The 24883-nt window shown below is 44.1% G+C and overlaps 1 protein-coding gene and 1 pseudogene across 1 annotated transcript in view; one reads left to right on the plus strand and one right to left on the minus strand.

Annotated features, from left to right (window-relative positions):
* The first annotated feature begins 3854 nt into the window (after positions 1-3854).
* NSG2 (neuronal vesicle trafficking associated 2) overlaps positions 3855-24883 on the plus strand; it is a 71604-nt gene continuing 50575 nt past the window's right edge. The window contains exons 1-3 of the mRNA XM_027520112.1: positions 3855-4026; positions 4921-5071; positions 23445-23528. Coding sequence (XP_027375913.1) covers positions 4943-5071; positions 23445-23528 — 213 coding nt within the window. The 5' untranslated portion in view covers positions 3855-4026; positions 4921-4942. The remainder of the gene's footprint in view (positions 4027-4920; positions 5072-23444; positions 23529-24883) is intronic.
* Positions 17197-20413, minus strand: LOC113878928 (annotated as a pseudogene).

The following is a 24883-nucleotide window of genomic DNA, read 5'->3' on the forward strand; positions in this document are numbered from 1 at the left end:
TTAATAGTTATGTATAATAATCTGTATTTATATAGAATATAAAAGCTTCCCTGGTGGCTCAAACAGTAAAGCGTCTGCCTGAAATGTGGGAGACCCAGGTCCAATTCCTGGGTTGGGAAGATCCCCTGAAGAAGGAAATGGCAGTCCACTCCAGCACTCCTGCCTGGAAAATCCCATGGACGGAGTAGCCTGATAGGCTACAGTCCATGGGGTCGCAGAGTTGGACACGACTGAGTGACTTTCCACACAGTCCACACATATAGAATATTATTTCTTTCCTTATGCTCAGAGGATTTTAGCTGAAATAGTTCATATTTTAGGCTACAAAGAAAATTTAATACACTCCCCAAAGCAGAAAATATACAGAAAACAGTCTTGGACTACATGCAATGAAACTAGAAACTAGTCTCAAGAGATATAAATTAGCAACCATGAAAGTCAAGCATTTAAAAAAAATTTTTTTTTCATTTTATGAAACAAAACTCTATTACTGAATGACTTGAGTCAAAGAAGCAAATACTCAGTTATACACTATTTGAAGGAGGATAATAAAAAGCATCACTAATCAGAGATACATTAAAGTAGTAGCATTAATTTCATTCATTATAAAACAGAAAGCAAATCAAAACTAGATATCTGGGGAAGCTCAAAACAGAAAAATGGGACAAAAATAAGGAAGTAAAGAATAAGAAAATAATTTTTAAAAATAAATTGATAGGTTATAAAACTAAAAAAGCCCTGAAAGCTAATTATAGAAAATGATTATCTAATAATTGAATAATAATAATAAATACTTGTTTTTCACTTATAGGTATTGTTCAGTGCAGTGTGTGTGTGTGTGTGTTTAGTTGCTCAGTCGTGTCTGACTCTTCGCAACCCCATGGACTGTAGCCCACCAGGCTCCTCTGTCCATGGCGATTCTCCAGGGAAGCATGCTGGAGTGGGTTGCCATGCCCTCCTCCAGGGGATTTTCCCAACCCAGGGATCAAACCCAGGCCTCCCGCATTGCAGGCAGATTCTTTACCATCTGGGCCACCAGGGAAGCCCATATATATAAAGTGAAAGTGAAAATGAAGTCGCTCAGTCGTGTCCGACTTTTTGCGACCCCAAAGACTGTAGCCCTGCAGGCTCCTTGGTGTATGGAATTCTCTAGGCATGAATACTGGAGTGGGTTACTATTTCCTTCTCCAGGGGATCTTCCCGACCCAGGGATCGAACCCGGGTCTCCCACATTGTAGGCAGATGCTTTACCATCTGAGCTACCAAGGAAGGCTTTCTTCATATATATACATACATATGTATATATATAGCAATATATATGTATATATATAGCAATAATTCACAGGGTCATTATACTTATCCAATCCTTATAATGACCCTGTGAATTATTGCTAGTACCCTCAATTTACAATGAGGACATTGAGGCATAGAGAGGTTAGGTAACTTTTACCTAAAATCAGAAATATAGCAAGTGACAGAGCTGAGATTTAATCTCACCTGTCTCTTTTGAGTCAGGTCAGTTTCTCTGTAATCCTTCGACCCTTCAGTAACCAGTTGTCTAAGTGATGTCATCACTAACATTGTTTTTTGAGACAGACCCAGAAGGATGATCTTGGGGGTCCGGGAAGATGTGGTACTGACTTCTTCACTGTTGAACCTAAGTTTCATGACTTTGATCTCATTGGGGTCAAACTTGGGCAGCATGACAGAGGCACCTGGTGTCAGATAAACCCAGATGTGGGAGGAGAGAAGAAAGTTGCACTGTGACCTCCTCTGAGCTGAAAGCCGAAAGCCTGACCCAGTACCTCTGTGTTCAATTTCCTGCCTTTTTTTGGGCTACTTGAACTTTTTTTTTTTTTTTTTTGTATTTCATTTAAACTTATATGTCACATTTTGGACTTCACCTTTTGGTATGTTTTGGTTATGCTAGGGGTTACAATAAGCATAATTAAATTTTTATAGTTTAATTGGAATCAATACTTTACCACTTCAAGTGGAATACAGAAATAATACCATCAGATTGGCCCCTTTACCCTTCACTTACTGTCTTATATACTACATCTACATATACATACTTGGAGAACCTCATGACAGAATGTCATTATTTTTGTTGTCAATTGTCAAACATCTTTTCCAGGGCTCTACAAGAGAATAATTGTCCATTATATTAAATATCCCTCATATCATTCTCCAACAAAGGGCTTCTCTACATCACTCCAGACCCTCATTTCTTTCTGCACCCTCTCTCCTGGCCTCAAATATCAAGAATCCTGGATTTTACACGAGGCAGGCCCTTATCCTGGACCTTACTAAACTCTCAGGTCCTGTGGTTTTCTGCTTGTGACTCTGTCGTAAGCTGTGTTAAGGGGACTTCCCTTTTCCTTTGGAGGCAGCAGTAACAGGATCAAGTACAAGTGTTCACAGTTGCTTCCATTAGGTTGCCCTTAGTGCCTGCACCTGAAAATCACCCAGGTCTTTGGAAAAGCAGGGAAGGGAGGGCTCACATTTATTGGAATACCTCCCTCTTATATGTATGCATTCTTCTATTAATAGAAGTGTCCTACTCAGCTCTAATGCAATATAGCCTCTATTGTCTCATAAACATCTCTTTTTCTATACACAAACACACACTCACACACACACATATACACACACCCACTTCATTCCTAAACAGTACAGGTAATATATGTGTCTTCTCCTGGCATTTTAACTAGGAGAGTGTATGCTATGCTCCATATGTGAACACCAGCCAAGGTGACCAAATAATTTATCGTGCAAGCTGGGATACTTTTGACAGTGAAAGAGGATGCTATTACTTATACCGAGACCTTATGAAGTACATCATAAACAGCATTGCAGCTGGGAATGAATGGCCAGTGGTGATGTGGATACGTCTGGGAGGAACTAGTGGAAACAGTCTTGACCTCAGAGGATTGAAAGGGCATGTAAGAGCAATCTCCAGGGATGAAACAGTTCAACCATTCAGAACCCTGTCCCTGAGCTGAAAGGGGCTTCCTTGAGTGCAATATCTTCTCATATTCACAACCGCTTGGCAAGGGAGATGTTATTATACCCATATCAGAGATAAAGAAGGCTTGGAGAGGGAATTCAAAATGTCCCCACAGCCGGAACTGCATAGTACTGACTCCAGCACTTTGCCCTCTCTGATTCCAGACACCAACCTAGAATCTCTGTAACGTGGACTGCATACAAATTTTGACAACAGTGGATCAGGGTTCAGATACCTGGTGCTCTGCTAGCTCTGTGACCTTAGCTGACCTGCATGGTCACAGCATTGTGAGAAAAGGTGCTTATGTTTATGCACTGCTAGTCATACACCTTGCTCTGAGCTAAACGCTTTCTGCAAGTTATCACATTCACACTTCACTCTAACCCCATCATGTAGGCACTATTAGAAATCACAATTTGCAAATGAAAGAAATAGTCTGAAATAACCCGGAAAAGGGCCCAAGGCATGGTAGATAATAAATATTAGTTCTTCTTTCCATACACAGGTCAGAGCACGGTGTTAAGTCCTGAACAATTTTGTGTTTCATAATATTGTCCTGGAAAATCTTCGGAGTGGTCCCTTTACCTAATGAATATGCAGCCTCCTCCAGTTTTTCTAAAGGCTTAAGGGTTGCTTGTATAATAATACAGTGCCTATTAATTTCTTTCTTTCTTTTTTTTTTTAAATGGCCAGAATCCCTCCCACTTTCTTGAAACCATTTTGTCCCATGCTGTGGTTGTGGCCATGCATGAGAAACAGCAGGTGGTGCCAGATGACAGATGGTGTGGGAGCCCGTTTCCCGGTGGGAGGGGGCGCGAGCGAGCGAGCGAGCAAGCGGCAGACAGCTGCCAGGAGCCCGCTCGCTGGCGCCTCGCTCTCAGAAGCTCCCCATCCAGACGCACGCAAGGCGCTGTCCTTTCAGCACCACAAGCTCCGGCTGAGGAGGCAGGACTCCTGGCCGCCCTCCTCCTCTTCAAACTGGTTTGAATCTGCTCTGACCCCCAGAGTGCTGCACAGTAAGTAGGCATTTGTTTTTGCTATAACCACTCCCCAGTATCCTCCAACCCTTGCCCATCCCTTTCACCCCGACAACAACCCTATTTTGTCTAGTAACGTTCCAATCAGCAGGATTGACAAGAAAAATTCAGTTGTGCTGGGCTTCTGGGGGTGGGGAGAGAACACCGTTTGACTTCCAAGGGAGCTGGAAAGAAATAAATGTGATTTGTTTATTTAGTTGGCAATCTTGCAATTCGGGGGTTGCTAACTTTCCGTGGAAACAAACAAAAAAAAAAATGGCCCTTTGCTATTGAGGAAATGGAGGCATTCCATGGCTGAATAACAGGATCAGGTTCAAGACAGTCCTTTTTTGTTTTAAGAAATTGTATCTCCTGTACAACCTACATATTGTGTAAAAGGGTATACTACACAGAGGCATTAAATGTGTTTATTGTATTTTAGGGAGATTAATGGGGGGAAAACACAATATAATAAAATAGCTATCAAGATGGTAAGGTGAAATTTATCATACTGCAGGATGACCCAGAATAATAGGATTTATTTTTTTCACTAAGAATTAGCTTTCCACTGAGATTATGTGATTATGTTAGCTCTGGTGTCTTGGCTATATTTTTAAGGTTGTATATTTTGTGTATAAGACTGGGATTTTCCTTGAGTTTCCTCAAATTTGAAAGCTGGTGAGTGCCATAGGCAGGTGGCATTTCTTGATGATTAAAGAAGTTTTCCTGGATAATAGGGATCATGTCAGGAAATCTAGCGGAAGACCGATGACTGATGTCTACACTGAAGCCGCCAGAGTGGAGCTGTTGAGGGCAGTGCTGTCTTCTCTGTCATCAGCCCTCTCTTTCCTGCCTCTCTCCCCACTGTAACTAGAATTCTACTGCTTGTCTTAGGTCTGGGAAGAAAGGCGTCAGAATGGTGAAGCTGAACAGTAACCCCAGCGAGAAGGGAGCCAAACCACCGTCGGTTGAGGACGGCTTCCAGACCGTCCCTCTCATCACGCCCCTGGAGGTTAATCACTTACAGCTGCCTGCTCCGGAAAAGGTAAAGCAGGTGCCCCGGTCCTCATCAGCAGCCCCTGTGCTCCCCCATCTCAGGAAATAAAGCAGCAAGAAAATCCCACCTCCCTCAAACCCTTTCATTCCCTTACCAGCCAAATACGTTCCGTTTCTTGTAAAATGTAGTTATTCCTTCTAGAGACATGACACCTCTTGTGTTGTTTCAGATTTATGGTAAGTGCTTATTCATGTTTTTGTTCACATATGTAGGCAAAAACATTAATCTTTCTTTTAAAAAGTTTTATCACAGTGGATGAATACTAATAAGCTTCTAGATTTGAAGAAAAAGAAAATGGTCTTGATTATTTGAGGAAGGTCTTTTAAAAATTGAGTGCTACAAATCGGAGGACAGAGAATTGGATTCAGTCCAATAAGCATTTAGTTTGCATCTGCTAAAGCCATGTTCCTACCCTGGAAGTTGGTTATAAAAACACACATTACAAAATCCCTCATCAATATAAGACTTAATATAAAGCATCATGGTAAATGCAATGCCTGAGCGTTACAAAGATTGTGAGATCACTGGGGTGGAAACAGCTAAATTCTGTTGTGGCAGAGAGGGAACTGGGAGGACAGGTTAGGTCAGCTGCAGAGGGGAACATTTGAAATTGGTTTTTAAAGGTGAGTAAAATCCTCCCAGGTAGGCCATTGGAGGGAAAGGCATCTAAGGCAAAGGGCACAAATGTGCAAAGCATGGAGAGCTTTTGGAAAATAGCATGACTGGAATAGAGTGTTTTTTGGGGAGGCGTGGCTGGAAATGAGTGACTGGCTGATGGCACATCTCCTGACATGGGAGTAGTCCATGAAGAATGGAGGTGAGCATTTATACAAAAGTGGGGGAGTTATCCTATGAGCACAGGTGGGAGAAGTGATATTAAGATCCCTCTGAGAGAACTTGGGGTTTTATAATGTGAGCTTTTGCATGCCATAAGAGATAGATTAGGAGGCAAATGATGAAGTTCCCTAGCTGAAGAGTGAACAATGGATCATTCCATTTGTTTGATTTTCTCATTGGCATCTCCAGGAGGGCATTGTGTGTCTTAACCAATTGGCTGTATCCAATGAACAGAAGAGAAGTCAAAGCTAGATAAAGGGCCTGGCTGATTGGCTGAGGGTTGAGTCATCTGTTTTGAAAGTGCAGAGGTTGTCAATATGAAAATATGCATAGGGGTTCCAGAAATAAAGAATCACTGAGCCATCCTGAGAAACTGATAAGGCCCTTTGAAAATAAAATTTGCTAACAGGCAGTTAACACTGTTACTGTGAAGGAGTAATATGAATTGGGTATTGGTTACCTGTATAGCAGAGGTTCTCAGTTTGTGACTGTATATTAGAGTTAACTGGGGAACCTTGGAAAATCTTGATACCTAGGCCACACCCCAGAACAATTGTATCAGAATCTCTGGGGGGTGAGACCCAAGCATCACTATTAATTAAACCTTCCCAGGTAGACTCCTGTGTGCCGCCAAAGTTGAGAACCACTGTGCTAGATGCACATTACTGGGGGGTTATACATCCATCCACGGTTTGCAGGCAAAAGGTGGAGGAGGATCAGAGAAATTTGGTGATTTATCCAAACTCACAGAGGAGTAAGTGGCAATGCTGGAATTTGATCACAGATTTAGTGGAAACTGAGGACAAGCAGAGGGGATATTCACTCAAAGTTTTGCAAAGTTTTAGGAAGAATCTTTCCCCTGTAGTCTCAAGAATCTTTACGTCCCTGAGAGGCATGCAAGGAAAAGGGACTGGTGAGGTTACCTCTCCCCTTAACTCTACACACACCTGCGGGCCATCCAGAGACATCATGGTCTCTGTCACCCCTTCCTCCTCACCCCATTTCCCACCTCCAAGGACTGCTTTCTCTCCTTGAGACAGGAAATGTGCCTGATAACAACTAAGCCAGTCCAGATGTGCCAAAAAACTGTCCCAAAGCCTGAAGATAAGTACACTGTGGACTTGCAGGCATGGAAAGGGAAATCAGTGCATCCTGAAGGGTGAAAATCCTTGAGTGGACACATCCCCAGGGGCACCTCACAGACTTTGGCAGGTGTCCTTAACAGAGCCTTCATACCAGGTGGACCTCAGTGTCCTCTGTGAAGTGAGGAGGATCACACCTACTTCGTTAATAGTCGGAGCAGTGTTATATTTGACCATATGTATACAGTGCCTGGCACAAAACTAGCCATAAGAGATAATAATTATCATTTTCATTTGCTACTTTTGCTAGATTTTAAGTCAGAAGTACACACGTACACACAAACACAGAATTTTCTTTCATCCTTTCAGTAGTTAATAGGATCTAATAAAGGAGTTGCTTCTTTAATCCAGTTTTTAAAGATGATGAAACTCAGGCATGGTGGTAAAGTCACTTCCCAAATCCGAGAGTTGGTAAGCCTCCTGGAGGATCCAGAGCCCAGGCAGTGCTGTTCTAGAAACTTCCACCTCAGCAGGAATAGGGGGCCAGCTGGCTCAGCCTCAGCCTCCTCGTGGGTAGAGGGAACACTCAACCTTACAGGGCTTTAGAGAAGGTGAAGCGAGCTCTGACACATTTGTCAGCTCTCTCATTGGGTCCAGCCAGATGGTGAGGGTTTAAAGCTAAAAAGTTATCAGAAAGGTGTATATTAGACCCCAATATCACGAGTTTTCTTCCTGAAAATGTAAAATACAGAGTGTGCTTTGGCATGTAATACTGACAATTATTTCTAGACTTGTCCACTGAGTACTCTTAGTATGGGATGTGAGCTTCTGGGGGAAAGGTTTTGGAGGCTAAGTGGAGAGGAGGAGTATGTCTGAAGCCTTTGCTCTGGGCCAGAAATGGGCCATGCAGGGCATCCACAGCTATGGTTTCAGTTAATCTTCCCAGCAACCCTATGGGGTGGGTGTTAGTGCACCCATTTCACTGGTGGAGAAACTGAGGCTTGGATCAATAGACTTGCCCAAGCTTCACAGAGAGAGTGGAAGAGCTGAGTTTGGAAGCCCAGTGCCCCTGATACCTCGGTTTCCCCTTCTGCACCTTGCTGCCTTCAATAACGAGAAACTTCCCACCCCAGGCAGTGCTTCCTCACACTCTACATCCCTTCATCCCTGGCCGAGGCTCCTTGTTGTGCTCTCTTGGGCCTGCAGGTGACGCCTGGGGCCATCCTAGAAAGAGAGCATCACAGCCTCCAGTGCTCCCTCCCTCCCCAGTGCTGGAGAAGCTGTGCCTACCTTAGGAGAGGAGGCCTCATGCCTGTTTCCCCACCTCTTCTATCACTCTGATCAGTCCTCCACACCACACCTGTGGTAGTGCCCCCAGAGCTGTGATCAGTCCTTCTCCCTTGGAAAGCATTTCTAGTGCTCCCCACAGGATACAGTCCTCCCCACAGGGTACAGTCCTCCCAGCAGGATACAGTCCTCCCTGCAGGGTACAGTCCTCAAATCCTGACCTTGACACTCCAGGTCCTCCATCACCTGCCCCACTGGCTTCCATTCCTACCACTTCTCACTTTGTCCCTTAAACACCAGCATGGCAGAGCTACCTTGAGCCATTGATCTCAACCAGGGGGTGACTCCCCTCCCTGCTAGAGGGACATTTGGCTGTGTCTGGAGACACTTTTTGGTTGTGACAATAAGGGGTGGGGTGCTTTGGGCCAGGAATGCTGGTAAATGCCCTACAATGCACAAAATGCCACCCCTGAAGAACTGTCCTGCCCAAAATGTCTACAGTGCTGAGGTTGAAAAACCAGCCCTGGAATTTTCCATACTCTCCAGGGTGTTTCTTGCTCCCTCCTCCTTGCCCATGCCATTCCTTCTGCCCAGAATGCCCTGCTTGTCCCTTTTCCTGTCTGATAAGCCAGTGCTCATGGTAGCTTGAAACCCAGTTCAGATGGCAGCTCTCCTGGACACCCTCCCAGGCCACTCATAATTATAGCTAAGGTTACACTTACTATGCTGGGAGGAACTCACTCATTCTTTCATTCACTCATCCAGCATTTCTATGGGGCACCTTCTATGTGCTGGGCGCTACGTTAGGCTATACATACACAGCCAGGAAAAGTCAGGTATGGTCAATACTTTCATGGAGCTTCTAGTCCCAGTGGGAAAGAGGGTCTTCAAACAGGCCAGCACACAAATAGAAGTTCAGAGATGCAACTTGCAAGAAGGGCTATCAAGGAAAGAGTAAGGTGCTAGATTGTAAAGGCTAAGACTTAAGAGGGCTTAATTATGGTGGAACAGTGGTCAGGGAAGGTCCTTCTGAAGAAGCATCCCTGGCTGAGAGCTGGAGGGTGGTGGGGTGGGGGGGGCGGTGAGGGGGGTAGAGGCAGAGGGGTAAGCATATGGACAAGCCCCGAGAGGAGAAGGACAGTCAGGAGGTCGAGTTGCCTGCGTGCGTGAGTGGGGTCGACGTGGCACGCGAGGTGCCGAGAGGAGGAGGAGGACAGTCAGGAGGTCGAGCTGCTGGGTGCGTGAGCGGGGTCGGCCTGGCACGCGAGGTGGAGTGGCCGCCAGTTCACGTGGTACGTTTTCGGAAGGCGTTTAAAGAAGTCGAGTAACAGAATCAGATTTCTATTTTAGGAAGATTACTCTGGCTGCTGTGGGCTACCCAACGGCCTGGTCTCTTCTTCCCCCTTTCTTCCAATCCATCTTCCAAACGAGGCAGCACCAGAGAAATTTCCCCCAAATAGAGGCTACTGGGTTTCTAGCTGCACCCTCCCTTCCATGAGTCGGGGAAGAGAAGAGTGGCGGGCAGGACATCAACTAGAAAGTCTCTGCTGTGTTTGTGATCGGCACAGAAATGGGGAGATGGACGGATTGATTATGGCAGTGCTGGGTCAGCCCTGAGGAGCTTTTCCCACTAGGCCTGAGGGTCCTGGCTCTGTCTCATCTTTGCAGCCTTGGTTCTGGCATATGGTGGGAAATCGGAAATGATGGCTGAATGAGACCCCTGGCCCCTTGCCTAGTGTAAAGGTAGGCTTAGCTAATCCATTTAAATCTATGCAGTTTGGTAGCTCCCTCCAGGCCATGGGAGCAAGCTCTTGAGAAGTTGGGACATCAGTCTGTAGATACCAAACTCCAGAATGTGCCTTTGGTTTATTTAAGTGACCACGATAACCCAGATAACTGCACAATTCCTCTATGAGGTCATGACCACTATGTCCATATGAAAACAGGCTCAGAGAAGTAAAATACTATCCTAGGACACACCAAAAGAAAACGGTGCAACCAAGATCTGCACCCAGGAGTCTGGGAAATGCCAGCTAAAGGATGGTTATTCCCCTGAAAGCAAGCCAGGTAGGCACAATGCTCCTTGGCAAAGGCCCAGATGAATCATGTATTCAGCAAAGCCAGCTGTGAGGCTCTAGGCAGTTTGTTCCTTTCCTTTCTCCTGATTACTAATCTTTACACGTCCCACAGGAGGCTGGCTCACCTGCCTGTGGGAGGAAAGGAATGCAGGCCTTAAAAGATCAGTTATTAATGTTTGGCACGTTTCACATTTTGTGTGGTAGACCACGTGTGCTCTGTTGTCCTAGAGACTTTATGCAAACCTCAGCTAAACTATTCATGTACTGTGTGGCTTTAGGCATGTTGCTTGGTGTCTCTGGGCCCTTTTGTTTCTTTCTGTGAAATGAGCATAATCGCTACCTAACAGGGTTACTGTGAGGAAACAAGTCAAAATTGTCTAATGACTCAAACATGGGGCTCATTGACAGTTTCCTTCCTCTCCTTGGATATTCAGACTGTGTCTCCCCAAAGTGACATTTCTGGAGGATGACTATAAAAGTAAAACTTGCTGAGAAGGATGGGGTTTCAATGGTGGAGGTTCAGGGTTCGATGGGGCAGATCTGGAAAGAAAGGAGCAAAGGAGACACTGCTCCTGTCACTGAGTCCTGCATGCCTTCTTGGTCTTTGTAGTGGCTTCACCAGAGGATTTATTTTTCTCCCTGATACACAGGATCAGAGAACCAGCAGCCTTTCCCTGGGAAGCAGAAAATGCACATCCCTGCAGATTCCAAGCTGATAGAGCCCCCTTGTTCTGCTCTTCAGGGGCTCACAAGAGGCAGACTGTGCATCACCCCAAATTGGGGCAAAGGCTCTGACTAGGTGATTCCAACAAACAGACAGAAAGTGACCAATAAGCAGGTTGAAAATTCTCTATAATTTAAAACATAATAATTTTAAATGGAACATAACATTTTACATATCTGATTGGCAAAAAAAATAAATAAATAAAGTGATAATGCCTGGTGTTGCTAACGCTAGGGGAAAGCAGATCTTCTTGTTGCACTCCGGTTGGTTATATAATTTGATGCAGTGGTTTTTAGAGGGTATTTGGACATTGCTTATAAATTAGAACTGTATATCCCATTTGATTGGTATGTTGCTACTGGCAGCAGAAATTTATCCTATGGATATATTTTTCAAATCTGCAAAGCCATATATGTATGTGGAGATTGGAGTGGTTAAACAAATGTTCTATGAGATTGAAGTGGTTAAATAAACCATAGTGCATGGATGTGGAAAAGTAAGCAATTGTTATAAGGATGAGACAGATTTGCTTGTGTTTGTGCTAATGTGGAAAAAGCAACAGACACATTGTTCCTTTAAAACAACTTTGAAGAATGTGTCATGGAGCCCCATTTGTGGAAATACGGGTGTATGTTTCATTCTTATAACTCATAAAACAGTCTTGAAAAGACACACAAAAAACCATCGAATGGTTAGGGACTATGGATGGGGTGGTTGGGGCCCATTTGAAGACTGTATGTATGTATATATATATATAATTCTACAAGTTTCATACTTATTTTATTTACCATGAGGATATATCAAATTTTATGTATTTTTTAATAAATCACTTCCATTTCACAGATGGTGAAGCAATCTCGGAGAGCTGAAGTGCCTTACTTGCTTATGTTCATGCACAGAGAGACAGCGAGCTAGTGAGCCAGTGCCCCTGCAAGCAAAGGGTGGCCTAAACAGAGACACATGCATTGTAACAATGCAGTTGGAATTCGAATCCTAATTCTACCACCTACTTGCTGTGTGACCCTGGGCAAGTTTACTAATTAACTCTGCCCCTCTGTTTTCTTGTTAAATTGAGGACCATAGTATCTTCCTTTAAGAAGTGTTTAAAGGGTCAAATGAGAAAATGCATGTCAAATGTCTATCACAATACCTGGCACAGGGTAGGTGCTTAATGCAAGGTTGTTGTTACAATTGGTGTTACAATCATCATCAATTCAGTCCCATAGTCAGGATCATTTTTCCTGGAGTGCCCAGGGGTGCAAGAAAGGTTGAACAGTGAGGGGGGCTGAGCTTCTGCCCTGTAGAGGATGGGTCTGGATGGCTGTAGAGACTCCAGCCCAGGCAACTAGCCTCTGCTCAGAGCAGGAGTTGGCAGTCCCTGTAGGACCAATGAAGAGTCCCTCATCTTCCCCAGCTATATGCCTTGTCACAGTTGAAGAGTCATAGACTTACTGGGCTAGCCCATCCATATGTGGCCTTCCAGGCCAATATTCAATTCTACCCTGAGAAGTCAAAGGCCCAGCAAGGAAAAGAGATTTGAGCCCACAGACAGAGCCCTGGACTGGGAGGCAGCAGGTCCATACTGCAGTCTTTGCTGTGTGACCTCAAGCAAATCCCTCCCCCTTTCTGGGCTCCCATGTTCCCATCTGTGGATCGGTGGGATTGGACAATACTACCACTAATGTTCTTTGAACACTGATATCTTACTTGTGTTCTGGGCCTAGTACCAAACTTCAAGGGCCCAGGGAGAGACTCAGACCCAAAGAGATGGAGTGTGAGTTGAGGAGTGAGGTGGTAAATGGGAGAAGGTTCCCAGCTCTGTACCCAGGCCCCATTGGGGTAGCTTCACCTTGTCTCTTTAGGTGCAGGATTCACTCATTAGGGCATTCATTCAATAGCATTTATAGAGCATCAGGTGCCACAGGATCAGAGTTTGAGTGCTATGATTTTTGAATGATGGCCTTACTAGTGGCAATTGATTTGAGCCAGAAGCCCAGGCTCAAGCCTTGAGTCAGCCCATTAGTGGTTACGTGAGGTTGTGCCGTCATTTCTGCTCCCCGAGACTCTGGCTCTTGTAAAATGGGGGTACTCTCTCCTTCCTCAAAGTGATTGAAAGGATTGTCTGAGATACAGGATGTAAAGCTTTTGGTACAGTGCCAGGCACATAGCAGGTACCTTAAAAATTATAGAAAAGAGCATCATGTTCTTCAGTTTGAATACCAGCTCAACCACTTACCTGTCATTTGATCACAGGCAAGTGACTGAAGTCTCTGAGGCTAAATTTCCTCATCTGAAAGATGGGCATAATAATGATCTTAAAGGAGAGACGTGAAGGTCAGAGAGAATCTATAAGCGGGGGAGTGGGTGTGTGAGACTTTATGAGTACACATGAGTAGCACTGTGTCTGGCACACAGGAAGTGCTCAGAGGCAGGTTCATTGTCCTGCTCTAACTTCTCTCTTTGCTGCAAGAATGAGCTGAAAGTACAGCTTAGATCTATTTCTGGCCTGTGCCAGTCCAGCTCGTAAAAATACAATTATGCTCCTTGTCAGCACTTCTGCACTTTTATTTATTGTTCCTGCCAATCCTGGGGCCTCTTCATGTGGGAACCTCTTCACTATTGATAATCCTGGGAAGTAGTATTTTAAATTTTTATGATCTGTACTTTGCGCCATCTGAACCACCATGTATTATCTGGCCTTGCCAGCGAAGGGGGAATATATCCAGACAAGGGGTCCTTTTGGGATGAATAATGTATCCCATTTTCACAATGCCAATTATGTTAAATTATGTTTTTCATATCAACTGCCAACAGAACAATAGGGGCTGATGTATTGATATGAGAAGAAAACAAATTTATTTCTTTGCCTAAATTCAAAACGATATTTGAAAACCAGGAGTTTCATTCTTCCAAGTATCTATAAAACCCTACTTTTAATAAAAACAAGTAGAAAGAATTTTTCCTCCCTCCTCCCCACTTTTTCATTACATTTCAGTTATTAATCAAGCAGCTCAGAGCTCCATTTTGCTCCATTTTTTTTTCAACTGCAGAAAATAGAACCTTTTTACCAAATTTGTTTTCTCTCTTCTCTCTTTCTTTGCATAAGCAAGCTGATTCCTCCAAGGTACAATTAATAATGATTGGCTAACATTTCTTATGCTTTCTCCTTCATAGTACTAAAAAAAGTCACTGTTACTATGTCTCCTTTTATAGAAAGGATCTGTTCTGGCGGCAGTCCATGGGAACAGCACACCATGCTTCATCACATGCCCAATAGCTGGTTGGTTCCAGTAACTGTAGGGCTGTTTTTTCTTGCTCTCTGCATCTCTCCAGTGTATCTCCATTGTGCCAGAGGCTTCTCCTCTAATTGTAATGCCTGCCTGGAAAGCCATTCTCTGGTTTATAAACCTTCCTTAGCTCCTCACTGCTCTCGAGTTCATCTTTAATATGTGAGGCAAGGCATGCAGAGCCTCGGCTTACCCCTCACTTCACCCGCTCTGTTCCCAGTCCACTGATTTGGGAGAATGGCATTGAAACATGTATAATATCATATATGAAACAAATCGCCAGTCCAGGTTCAATGCATGATACTGGATGCTTGGAGCTGGTGCACTGGGATGACCCAGAGGGATGGTATGGGGAGGGAGGTGGGAGGGGGGTTCAGGATGGGGAACATGTGTACACCCGTGGCAGATTCATGTTGATGTATGGCAAAACCAATACAATACTGTAAAGTAATTAACCTCCAATTAAATAAATTTATATTAAAAAAAAACTACGTCTTTGTGGTCCTCCCAGGTCCAGCCTCCTGGATGTCTTCTGAATGTTTGCTGGCTGATGCTCTCTTAGTCTAGAAAGCTCTTTTTATTTGGATTTTGGGAGGCAAGGATGGAAGCAAGGAAGATGGTCGGAGCAAATGTTCGTGGAGAGAGGATGGTGCTCTGGACTAGGGAAGTATAACTGGACAAATGGGTTTATTTGAGAGAAAGTTTTGAGGAAGCGGAGACTAGTGGTGGTGGGATGGATCTGGAGACTGAAGGGAAGGGAGGGATCATGAGGGACTCCTGTGTATGACTTGACATAACCATGGCTTATCATGCTGCTATTTTTCTTAGCTAGGGATTACACAAGGAAGAGAATGTCAAGGGCAAGATGGCTGGGGAAGGTGAGTCAGGGAACCCAAGAGCTTTGCTGTGGACGCGATAAATTCAGGTGTGTCTGTCCAAGGGCAAACATCCAGCAGGGTAATCTGAATGCTGAATAGGGTCTGAACTGGAGGTGTAAATCTGAGACTTAGGAGAATAAAGATGGAGCTTGAAGTGATAGGAGTAAGAACCTTCAGAAGGAATTTGTAGGAAAGAAGTATCCCATGACCTAACCCTGAGAGATTCTAATGCTGAGAGGTTAAGCAGAGTGGGTGAGACTTGAGGAGGAAACTGAGGAGGGATGGTCAGTGAGCAGGAAGAGGACCATGGTCCTGGGAGGAGGACCTTTATGGAGGAGTGAGTGAGCAAGCCTGTCAAATATAACTGAGAGGTTGAAAAAGACCAGTCCAGAGGACTGCCCATTTGTTCCAGGCAAACAGGCAAAGACCTGCTTTTGATGTGGAGAAGGGGTTCTAATAAGCTAATATTTCCTTGGGGCAAAGGTAAAATATTAGCTGGGCTGCTTTTGGAGAAAGTATGGCTTAGCTAAAGGCAGGAGCAGATGACTGAGGATGGGCATGGGGTCAGGGGCCCCCTTGTCTGTTGGCCTAGTTTGAACCTGGCAGTTTGGGAAGTATTCTGAAGTCAAAAGAAGTGTTTTCATTAGAAACTCATTCAGAGCATAAGCAACATCGCTTAGGTGTTCAGGGCAAAGCAGGACGTGGAGGGCTATGACCCTGACTCTACTAAACTCAGTATCCCTCCTATTACTGTAAATGGTAGTTGGGATACTATATATACATATAGTATTATATATGTATATACTATATATAGTATACATATATAGTATATATATATCTGTTTTGATCATATAATGGAGAAGGCAGTGGCACCCACTCCAGTACTCTTGCCTGGAAAGTCTCATGGACAGAGGAGCCTGGTAGGCTGCAGTCCATGGGATTGCTAAGAGTCGGGCACGACTGACTGATTTCACTTTCACGTTTCACTTTCATGCATTGGAGAAGGAAATGGCAACCCACTCCAGTGTTCTTGCCTGAAGAATCCCAGGGACAGGGGAGCCTGGTGGGCTGCCGTCTATGGGGTCGCATAGAGTCGGACACGACTGAAGCGACTTAGAAGCAGTAGAAGATCATATAAAAATTATTTCATTTATGTTGAACTTGATATAAATGAAATCACGCAGGATATAAAAAAATGTTTTGCATCAGATTCCTTCAGTTCAATGTAATGCCTGTGAGATTCACCCATGTGTATAGCATTGCTGTTTAACATTCCATCTTATGAGTAAACCACAATTTATCCATTCTCCTGTTAATAGACATTTGAGTTGTTCTCAGTTTGGGCTATCATGAAAAAAAGTGGTTGTGAACATTTTTGTATGTATCTTTGGGTGGATCCATCATATTCTGAGGTGATTTTTTTTTTTTTTGCTGGTGCCAAGAATCTATTGCTTTTGTTATGATTTTAGTACATGGCTATCTTACTAAATTCTAATAGCTTTTCAGTTCATTTTTCTTGGAACACACTTGTATCAGATAGAAAGCTTTTCACATCAAATATCAGAAAACCCAGCATAAATTGGATTAAGGCCCAAAGAGTAAGATTTGACTCCTCCACCCCTGCCCCATGACTGCAGGGTTCAGTGTGGGTCTGGTTTCAGGCAAGGTATGATCCAGAGGGCAGGGTGTCATCAGGGCTCACATCCATTTCTCCGGGTTCCTCTTGACTCTGTCCTCTTTTATATGCTGCCTTTGACCTCATCCTGGCTCCTCCTCATAGTAGCAACAAATGCATCAACAGTTTCAGAATGAGGTCCTCACTATACAGTCCAGAGGAAGACCGTGCTCTTTAAGGAGCACTCGTAAAGAGCAAGGAGGCATCTTCCCCCAAGTTTCCAGTCAGTATTGCCTCATATCCATTTTTTTTATGTAACGACACCTGACTGGCTTGTTTTATTGGAGAAGAGGACGTGGAGTTAACAATGTGAATGAAGACAGTTGGGACCTGAGGTTGGGAAGAACACCCTCCCCTCCCCATACAAGCCCACTGCCCCAAATAAAAAATAACCAACTACGGGAGAGCAGCTGAGACAGCGACTGGGGGGCAGGGGAAGGGCCATGTGTGTGCTGGGAGGGCCCAGAGGCAGCAGCTGCACGAATACACGAGTGTAAGTCTCTGAATCTTCCATGTAGGTCTGTATAAACATATAGATATGCTGTTCGCTTGTCTCCCCTTCTCTTCCTTCTGCTCCGTGCTGCCTGGCGCGGTCCCAGCTCCTCTTTCCACATGAGGGCGAAGGGAAGGGGATGATGAGCAAGTCATCACCGGATGGCTATTAGACTCACATCCATCAGCTTCTGGATTTTCTGTGCTATCCCAGGATTCTTTAAGTGTTCGCTGAGTGCCTGCGGGTCCTTCTGCATCTGTTCCAGGATGAGCCACATTTCTGGGTCACTCATTATTTGCTACACCTCCGGGTTGGCCATGGCCCACCGCTTCACATCTTCAGGGCTGTCGTGTTGGTTGTACTGGGCCATCATGCAGCGCTGGTAACCATCTGTGGCCTCCTTACAGTTGGAGTCCAGGTCGAGTGCTTTCTGGTAGACAGCCATGGCTTTCGTGTAGTCCTTCATCACCTCCAGGGTGGTGGCTTTCCGGGTATAACCCTTGATAAAGGTTGGCTCCACTCCTCACAGTCCTTAAGCGCCAGCTGGAACTCCAGGAGCTTGATGTAGCAGGCAGCTCGGTTGCTGTACAGTTTGGCATCTTTGGGGTTCCGTTTGATGGCTTCTCTGTAGTGCTTCATGGCCTGGGAGTAGTCCCCTTTCTGAAAACACTCATTGCCTTTGTTCTTCTCCTCCAAGGCCAGGTCAGGATTTATGTAGGCCAGCCGCTCTTGCTCCTTCAAGATTTTCTCTGCCTTTTGGCATTTCTTGACCACATCTGGGGTTCGGTGCTCTGCCAGAGACTTGTTATAGAAATGGATGGCATCCTTGTACTTTTCTTCTTTGAAATAAGAGTTGCCAATTAGTGCATAAGCTTTGGCAATCTGTCGGTAGTCTTCTCGGTTTTGTCGCCCCACTTCAATGGCCTCCTCACTAAGCTCCCAGCATTGACCATAGTCACCCTTCTCGAAGTACATGGCTGCTTGGTGGGTTATGTGAGTCATGTTGGTGGGATCCAGGTCCTTGGCTCTGTCGTAGCGCTTCAAGGCTGTGTCAAAGACCTTCTTCTTATAGGCTTCATTCCCCAGCTCTTTTTCTTTCAGCGTCTGCTTCTTATTCTCTGGAAGATCTTCTTCCATTGGCTCTGGTTTTGTCTCCTTTTTGGGGGGAGGTGGTGGCAGAGGTGTTGCAACTTCCTCCTCTTCATCCATACTGCCCAGATTAACTCCGAGCAGGATGCTAAGAGTAGTCATGATCTAGGGATCTTGCAGTTTCGTGCCCAGGTTGGAGGGCTTGTTCTGCAGCTGCTCGATCAGTTCCCGGTAGGTAGGATCTGCAAGCAGAGTCTTGGTCCTGGGACCACTCTCCAACTTCTGGTATAGATTAGGCATGTTGAAATGGTTCATGAATTTCCTTTCTGCCAACCGGGCCTCCATATTCTGTAAACTTTCTTTGAACTGAGGATTGTTTGCTTCATGTTTTAAACCCTCCTCATAGGTTTGCTTGGCTTCTTCAAATCGGTTTAAGAATTCAAGAGCTGCTGCTTTTCGTGAATAGCCCTTGCCCCAGTCAGGCTTTAGGTCAGTGGTTTTGCAGCTGTCCTCATAAGCCTTCTGGTAGTCTCCTTTCTTGGCATAGGTTGCTGAGCGATTGCTGTGGAGCACATGGTTCTGGGGGTCTAACTTAATGGCTTCAGAGTAGCACTGTAGCGCATCGTCAGTGTTGCCAGCTCTCAGGGCCTCGTTGCCCTTCTTGTTGAGCTCATTTACCTGCTCCATTGCCCGGTCTGGAACCCCATTGAATAGACTCCATTGGCTCCGTGTTCCCAACCGTCTCATATACTTTGATCCAAATTGGGTAACATGTGCATCTCTGAGTCAATCAAATTTTGTGATCAATAGAACAGTATGTTCTGATTGGCCTAACTTAATTAGGGACCATCCCTGCCCTCAAGGAAGGCAACAATTCCACCAAACCACGTGGCTGTTACATAGGACAGGGCTCTTAAAAGGAGGACTAGGGGCTTTTGATTGAAGAAGGGAATGGATACTAGAGAAACAACCACAAAATATTTATTATGGCATTTATAGCAGAATGATATGCCTGTAATGGTTATTCATTGTCTTATTTCAGCAGTAATATTTGTTTAGCTTTGTTCCTGTCTCAACATATTGACTGCTGCGTGAGGTCTTTTAAATTAAATGGAATGATATATATGGTCTAGAACTCTTTGAGAAGTTTTGAGAAAGATGTCTATAAAATAGAAGGGCAGAGGAGAAGACTAAGTGGCAAATACTTCTTGACATTTGATGTGTGATGCTTGAGATGAGTCTGATGGCTAAGGATCTAGAAATGAATAAGTCTAGTTAAGAGATTGTTGAGATGGACTTGATAATGTGGGGAGGAATTTTGGTTTTTCTGTTTTTATGTAACCAGTTACCAAAGCTTTAGTACTTCAAAACAATACAAATTTAACACCTCACAGGTCAGAAACCTCACAGGTTTTTATAGGTCAGAAGTCCAGTCACAATTTAGGTGGGTTGTCTGCTCAGGAGGGTCTCACAGTTCTGAAGTCAAGGTTTCAGCTGGGCTGCATTTTACCTGATGCTTGGGGCCCTATTCCAAGCTCATGCCAGTTATTGGCAGAATTCAGTTACTTGTGGTTGTAGGACTGAAGTGCCATTTTCTTGCATGACCTTACTATCGGCCCGGGTCATTTTCAGCTCCTAGAGTCCACCCTCAGGCATTGGCTACATAGCCCTCTCCAACATGTTGACTTACTTGAAGGCCAGAAGGAGCATCTCTCTCCAGTCTGCTCTGATGGAGTTTTAGATGGCATAACATACTCATGGGAGTGACTGTGCCATAATATTCATGGGTCCTGTCCACACTGTTGAGGAAGGAGATTATATGGGGGTGGGGATAGGCTGGGAAATTTGGGGACTATCTTAGAATGCTGTCTAGCATAAAAGGCAAAGGCAATTATTGCCCCAAGTTTTATGGGTTACATAGCACATTGACCAGGAAATTTACTAAGCTTAGAAATAGACACTGAGTTGTATTATAATATGTTTATATATACATGCACACATTAGGCATATACACACATATAACATGAAGAATTGGGAGAAGAAACTATAATTCCCAGTTTGTAAATATTTTTTAAAATGGTCAGACATCTAAATATTCTATACATTTCATAACCTGCCAGTTTTTCTAGTACTATCCCAACAATTTTTAATGATTACAATTTATAGAGTATCTTTTAAGTTCACAAAACACCAGCATATTTCATTTGGCCCTTCCCAGAATATTGTGAGTTTCTAATAGAAACAGCTAGCCTATGGAGGCCACACAGCCATCTCTAGAGGGTTTCCCTGGTAGCTTAGCTGGTAAAGAATCTGCCTGCAATGCAGGAGACCCCAGTTTGATTCCTGGATCAGGAAGATCCCCAGGAAAAGGGATGTGATGTGCTGTGCTTAGTCACTTGAGAAGGGAAAGGCTACCCATTCCAGTATTCTTGGGCTTCCCTGGTAGCTCAGACGGTAAAGAATCTGCCTGCATGTGGGAGACCTAGGTTCAATCCCTGGGATGGGAAGATGCTCTGGAGGAGGGCATGGTGACCCCCTCCAGTATTCTTGCCTGGAGACTCCCCATGGACAGAGGAGCCTGGTGGGCTACAGCCCATGGGGTTGCAAAGAGTCGGACACGACTGAGCAACTAAGCACACAGCACTGCCTATGAGCTGTGCTTTTGCATTTGCTCTTGTAGTTATATTAGCTCTCAATTCTTACTTATACATTGAAGTTCATGTGACACCAAAGCATCCAAACACGTAGGCTACATGCTGTTTCACACTTTTGTTTCCTAAACCGTGTGGTTCACTTTGCATAAAATGTCTTGGCTTGTCCACTCAGGAAAACGGTATTCATCCTTGAAAGCCCCCTTTTTTAGACCATGCTTGAAGAGCATCATTCTTGAGAACTCCTTGTGTTGTTCTGTAAGGGCTGGATAGGAAGGACCTACAGGTTGACATGTGCAAGCCAGGCCCAAGCTACATCTGCTTCAGATATCTATTGGAAAAACATTTGGCAGCACTCAAAGGCAGTGTTTAAAAAAGCATTTATTATTGAATAAACGATGTGAGTGCTTGACTTATATTGACTCACATAAGCCTCCTAAAAACTTATGGTTATTTCCCATTTAATGGATGAGAAAACCAAGACACAGAAGGCTCAGCGCTAGAGTTGGGATTCAAGCACATTGTGCAATCTTTCACCTCCCTACAATACTGACAATGTCAGTATCTGCCCCACAACACAGAATTAAATGAGGTAGTGCCTGTCAAGTGCTCAGTGTCTGCTGTACAGTACATTTGCAAAGCATGAGGGATATTTTTTTTTACTTGTGGCAAGGAGGCTTCTGTTTTCTTCTTCTTTAGAGCAGGAGATGGAAAAAAATTGAACATTCCCTAACCCCATTCTCCCCCCAAATCCCTCACCCTTATTTGACTGTATCATTTCTTAGTTTAAGGAAGCCAGGGATCACTTTTTATTGTTTGGAGGAGCAGAATTGAAAGAGGGTGGGCCACAGCAACAGAATTTACATCTGCAGATGAATTCTGTGTGTCAGGGAGGGAGCGGTGTTTTGCATGGGTTGGGACCCAGATCCTCCTAACCAACATATCTAAGTGCCATACAGGAGATGTTCAATCATGGAAGTTCCTCCCCTGCCCCTTCCTTTGTGAGCTGTATTTTGTCCACAGTATGCCTCAGAGACCTTAAAGAGCATTCTTCATAGAATTCTTGCAGGAGTCCATACACTTGACTGTCATTTCTCGGAAAACTCAGGGTGAAAGTTTTCAGTGAAAATTCAGTTAATTTAAGCTCTAATGAGAAGACTGATCATAGTTAGAAGATTGCTTCCTTTGAGCTGTGTTACCTTGGATATGTGACTTGGCAGCTCTCTGCTTCAGTTTCCCTTTCAGGAGAATGGAAATAGTAGTGGTTTGTGGATAAAGTATATGGAGAGCTTGATCTAGCCCTGGCACATAATAAATTATTCCAAAAATTTTGCCCATGATCATCTAATTTAACCCTCAAAACAATCTTGTTAAATAGGGGTTATTATTATGATCATTGTCCTTACTTTACAGGTGAGACCCCAAGGCTCAGACAGCTCCTGTGCCCCCCATGACACTGTGGCACTCAGCAATAGTTATTGATTATCTGTCAAGTTTCTTTTTTTCTTCCACTTTGCCTACACAGTGGGATGAAGTTCCATAAATGTCTTGGCAGGTTGACAGCTTATCTTGAAAAGATATTAGCCGCCTCTGCAAAATATTCAGACTTCAGAAAAATAGGATGATACAATAGATTCAATAGACCTTTATATTTTGCTTTGTGGAAGTCTCCAAATTAAATTGGAATTAAGTATATGTGCAAAAGTTTAGCTACAAGATGTTCATCATAACTTACTTAGATAATCCAAACCGTGGAAACACCCTACATGTTCAACGGTCAATACTGCTTAGAGTAATTGTAGTAACACATACAATGAAATATTAAAGGACATCAAAAGGCAAACTGAAATCATATATTTGTCTACATGGAAAAAAATGTTAGTGTAGTGTTGTGTGATAAAATGAAGTGCCAGTCCATTTCACAAAAATATATTTGTATAAATAGCTAATACATAAATGCAATATAATACATCTGCTGCTGCTGCTGCGAAGTCGCTTCAGTCGTGTCTGACTCTGTGCGACCCCAGAGACAGCAGCCCACGTATATGTGCGTGTAAAAACGTCTGAAAAGGTGTCACCAGAATTGTCACCTATGGTTGTCTCTGTTGGAATGGGAAAATATTATGGGTAATTTTAATTTTTAATTTTCTTGTGTGTGTTTGAGGAAGTGTGTGTTTTCTGATCTTTATGCAATATATAGTTAATTCTAGTTACTAAAAAAAAAGGAAGAGACAACTCTCCCAAGTATTTATGTGTGCTAACACTGGTTGATCATTTTAGGTGATTGTGAAGACAAGAACAGAATATCAGCCTGAACAGAAGAACAAAGGGAAGTTCCGGGTGCCGAAAATTGCCGAATTTACGGTCAGTGTCTTGATGGTGTAACAGAAAGACTGCATATGAGTCACTGAGTCTAGTCAAATAACAAAACTCTGCCTCTTGAGGATGAATTAGCCTTTCTCTGGCCCCGAAATGTTCAGACAATTTGATAATTGTTAAATGTGTCTCATTTCTTCTTTTACATCTGGTCCCCATCTCTCTGCCTTTCCATCACAGTCTCCAGGAAATGTGATGGAAATGTGTAAAGAAATGCAAATTGTAGACAGTGGCTGATTGCAACAAATACGAAAACAACAAAGGTAGAGAAAAGTTGACTTAGTGGTAAAAACTAGATGATTGAATTTCTATTTCTTGGTAGAGGGGTCACTAGGAGAACTGAGGAGTATATATCACTGTGATGAATTGCACGAAGGAGCCATGAAACCTGCTCTGCAAAGATGTGTGGAGGAACCTCAGGAAAGTACCGTGGGGAAGTCACTTAGGACTTAGGGCCCTGAGGCTGGAGGGGAGTTGGACCCAACACTGAATAGGCATAAGGGCAGCGAATCTGGGCTCTAGGAGAGGTGTGGGGAGGAGGCAGGAGAAATAGGCAGAGGGCAGACAATCCTAGGTCTCATATGCTGTATGGAGGAATTTGGGTTTTTATGAAGACACCCTAGAAGAACTTCAGGTAAAGGAAGGACATGATTACAGCTGGTTTTTGGAAAAAGCAGACTGGCTTTTACATGACTAACAGAGTGTAGTGGGCAAGAGGGAACATGCAGAGACTGCTGGGCTACTGCATTTGTCCACGTTCAAACACCAGTAGTGGCTTTGAGAAGGGTGGTGAGTGGATTAGAGACCTAAGAGATATTTTGGAGGCAAAATCTGCCATGGAGGCAGTAGAAAAAGTGGTTCTGTAGAAGGATGCTGGAGCAGTCTGGCAGGGTTTGAGCTCTTGTTTCTGCCTCATACCAGCCATGTGGCCACAAGCAAGTCAGTTGTTGTTAGTTGCTAAGTCATGCCCGACTCTTTGCAGCCCCATAGACTGTAGCCTACCAGGTTCCTCTGTCCATGGAGTTTCCCAGGCAGGAATACTGGAGTGGGCAGCCATTTCCTTCTCCAGGGGATCTTCCTGACCCAGGGATCAAATCCACGTCTCCTGCATCTCCTGCATTGGCAGGTGAATAATCTTTACCACTGAGCCACTTGGGAAGCACACACAAGTCAGTAAACCTCACTTATCAAAGGGAAATACCAGAAGGTCACTGTGAGGATGACGTACAGAATACACGCAAAGCAGAAGAAGTATATGACTAATAGCAGCTATTTCGTGTCAACTGTGGCTCAGGGGCTTTGGACGTGAAACCAGTCCTTGGTTGCTTGTCTGGGGATTGGAG

Source organism: Bos indicus x Bos taurus, chromosome 20 (assembly GCF_003369695.1).
Source record: "Bos indicus x Bos taurus breed Angus x Brahman F1 hybrid chromosome 20, Bos_hybrid_MaternalHap_v2.0, whole genome shotgun sequence".
Classification (NCBI taxonomy): domain Eukaryota; kingdom Metazoa; phylum Chordata; class Mammalia; order Artiodactyla; family Bovidae; genus Bos; species Bos indicus x Bos taurus.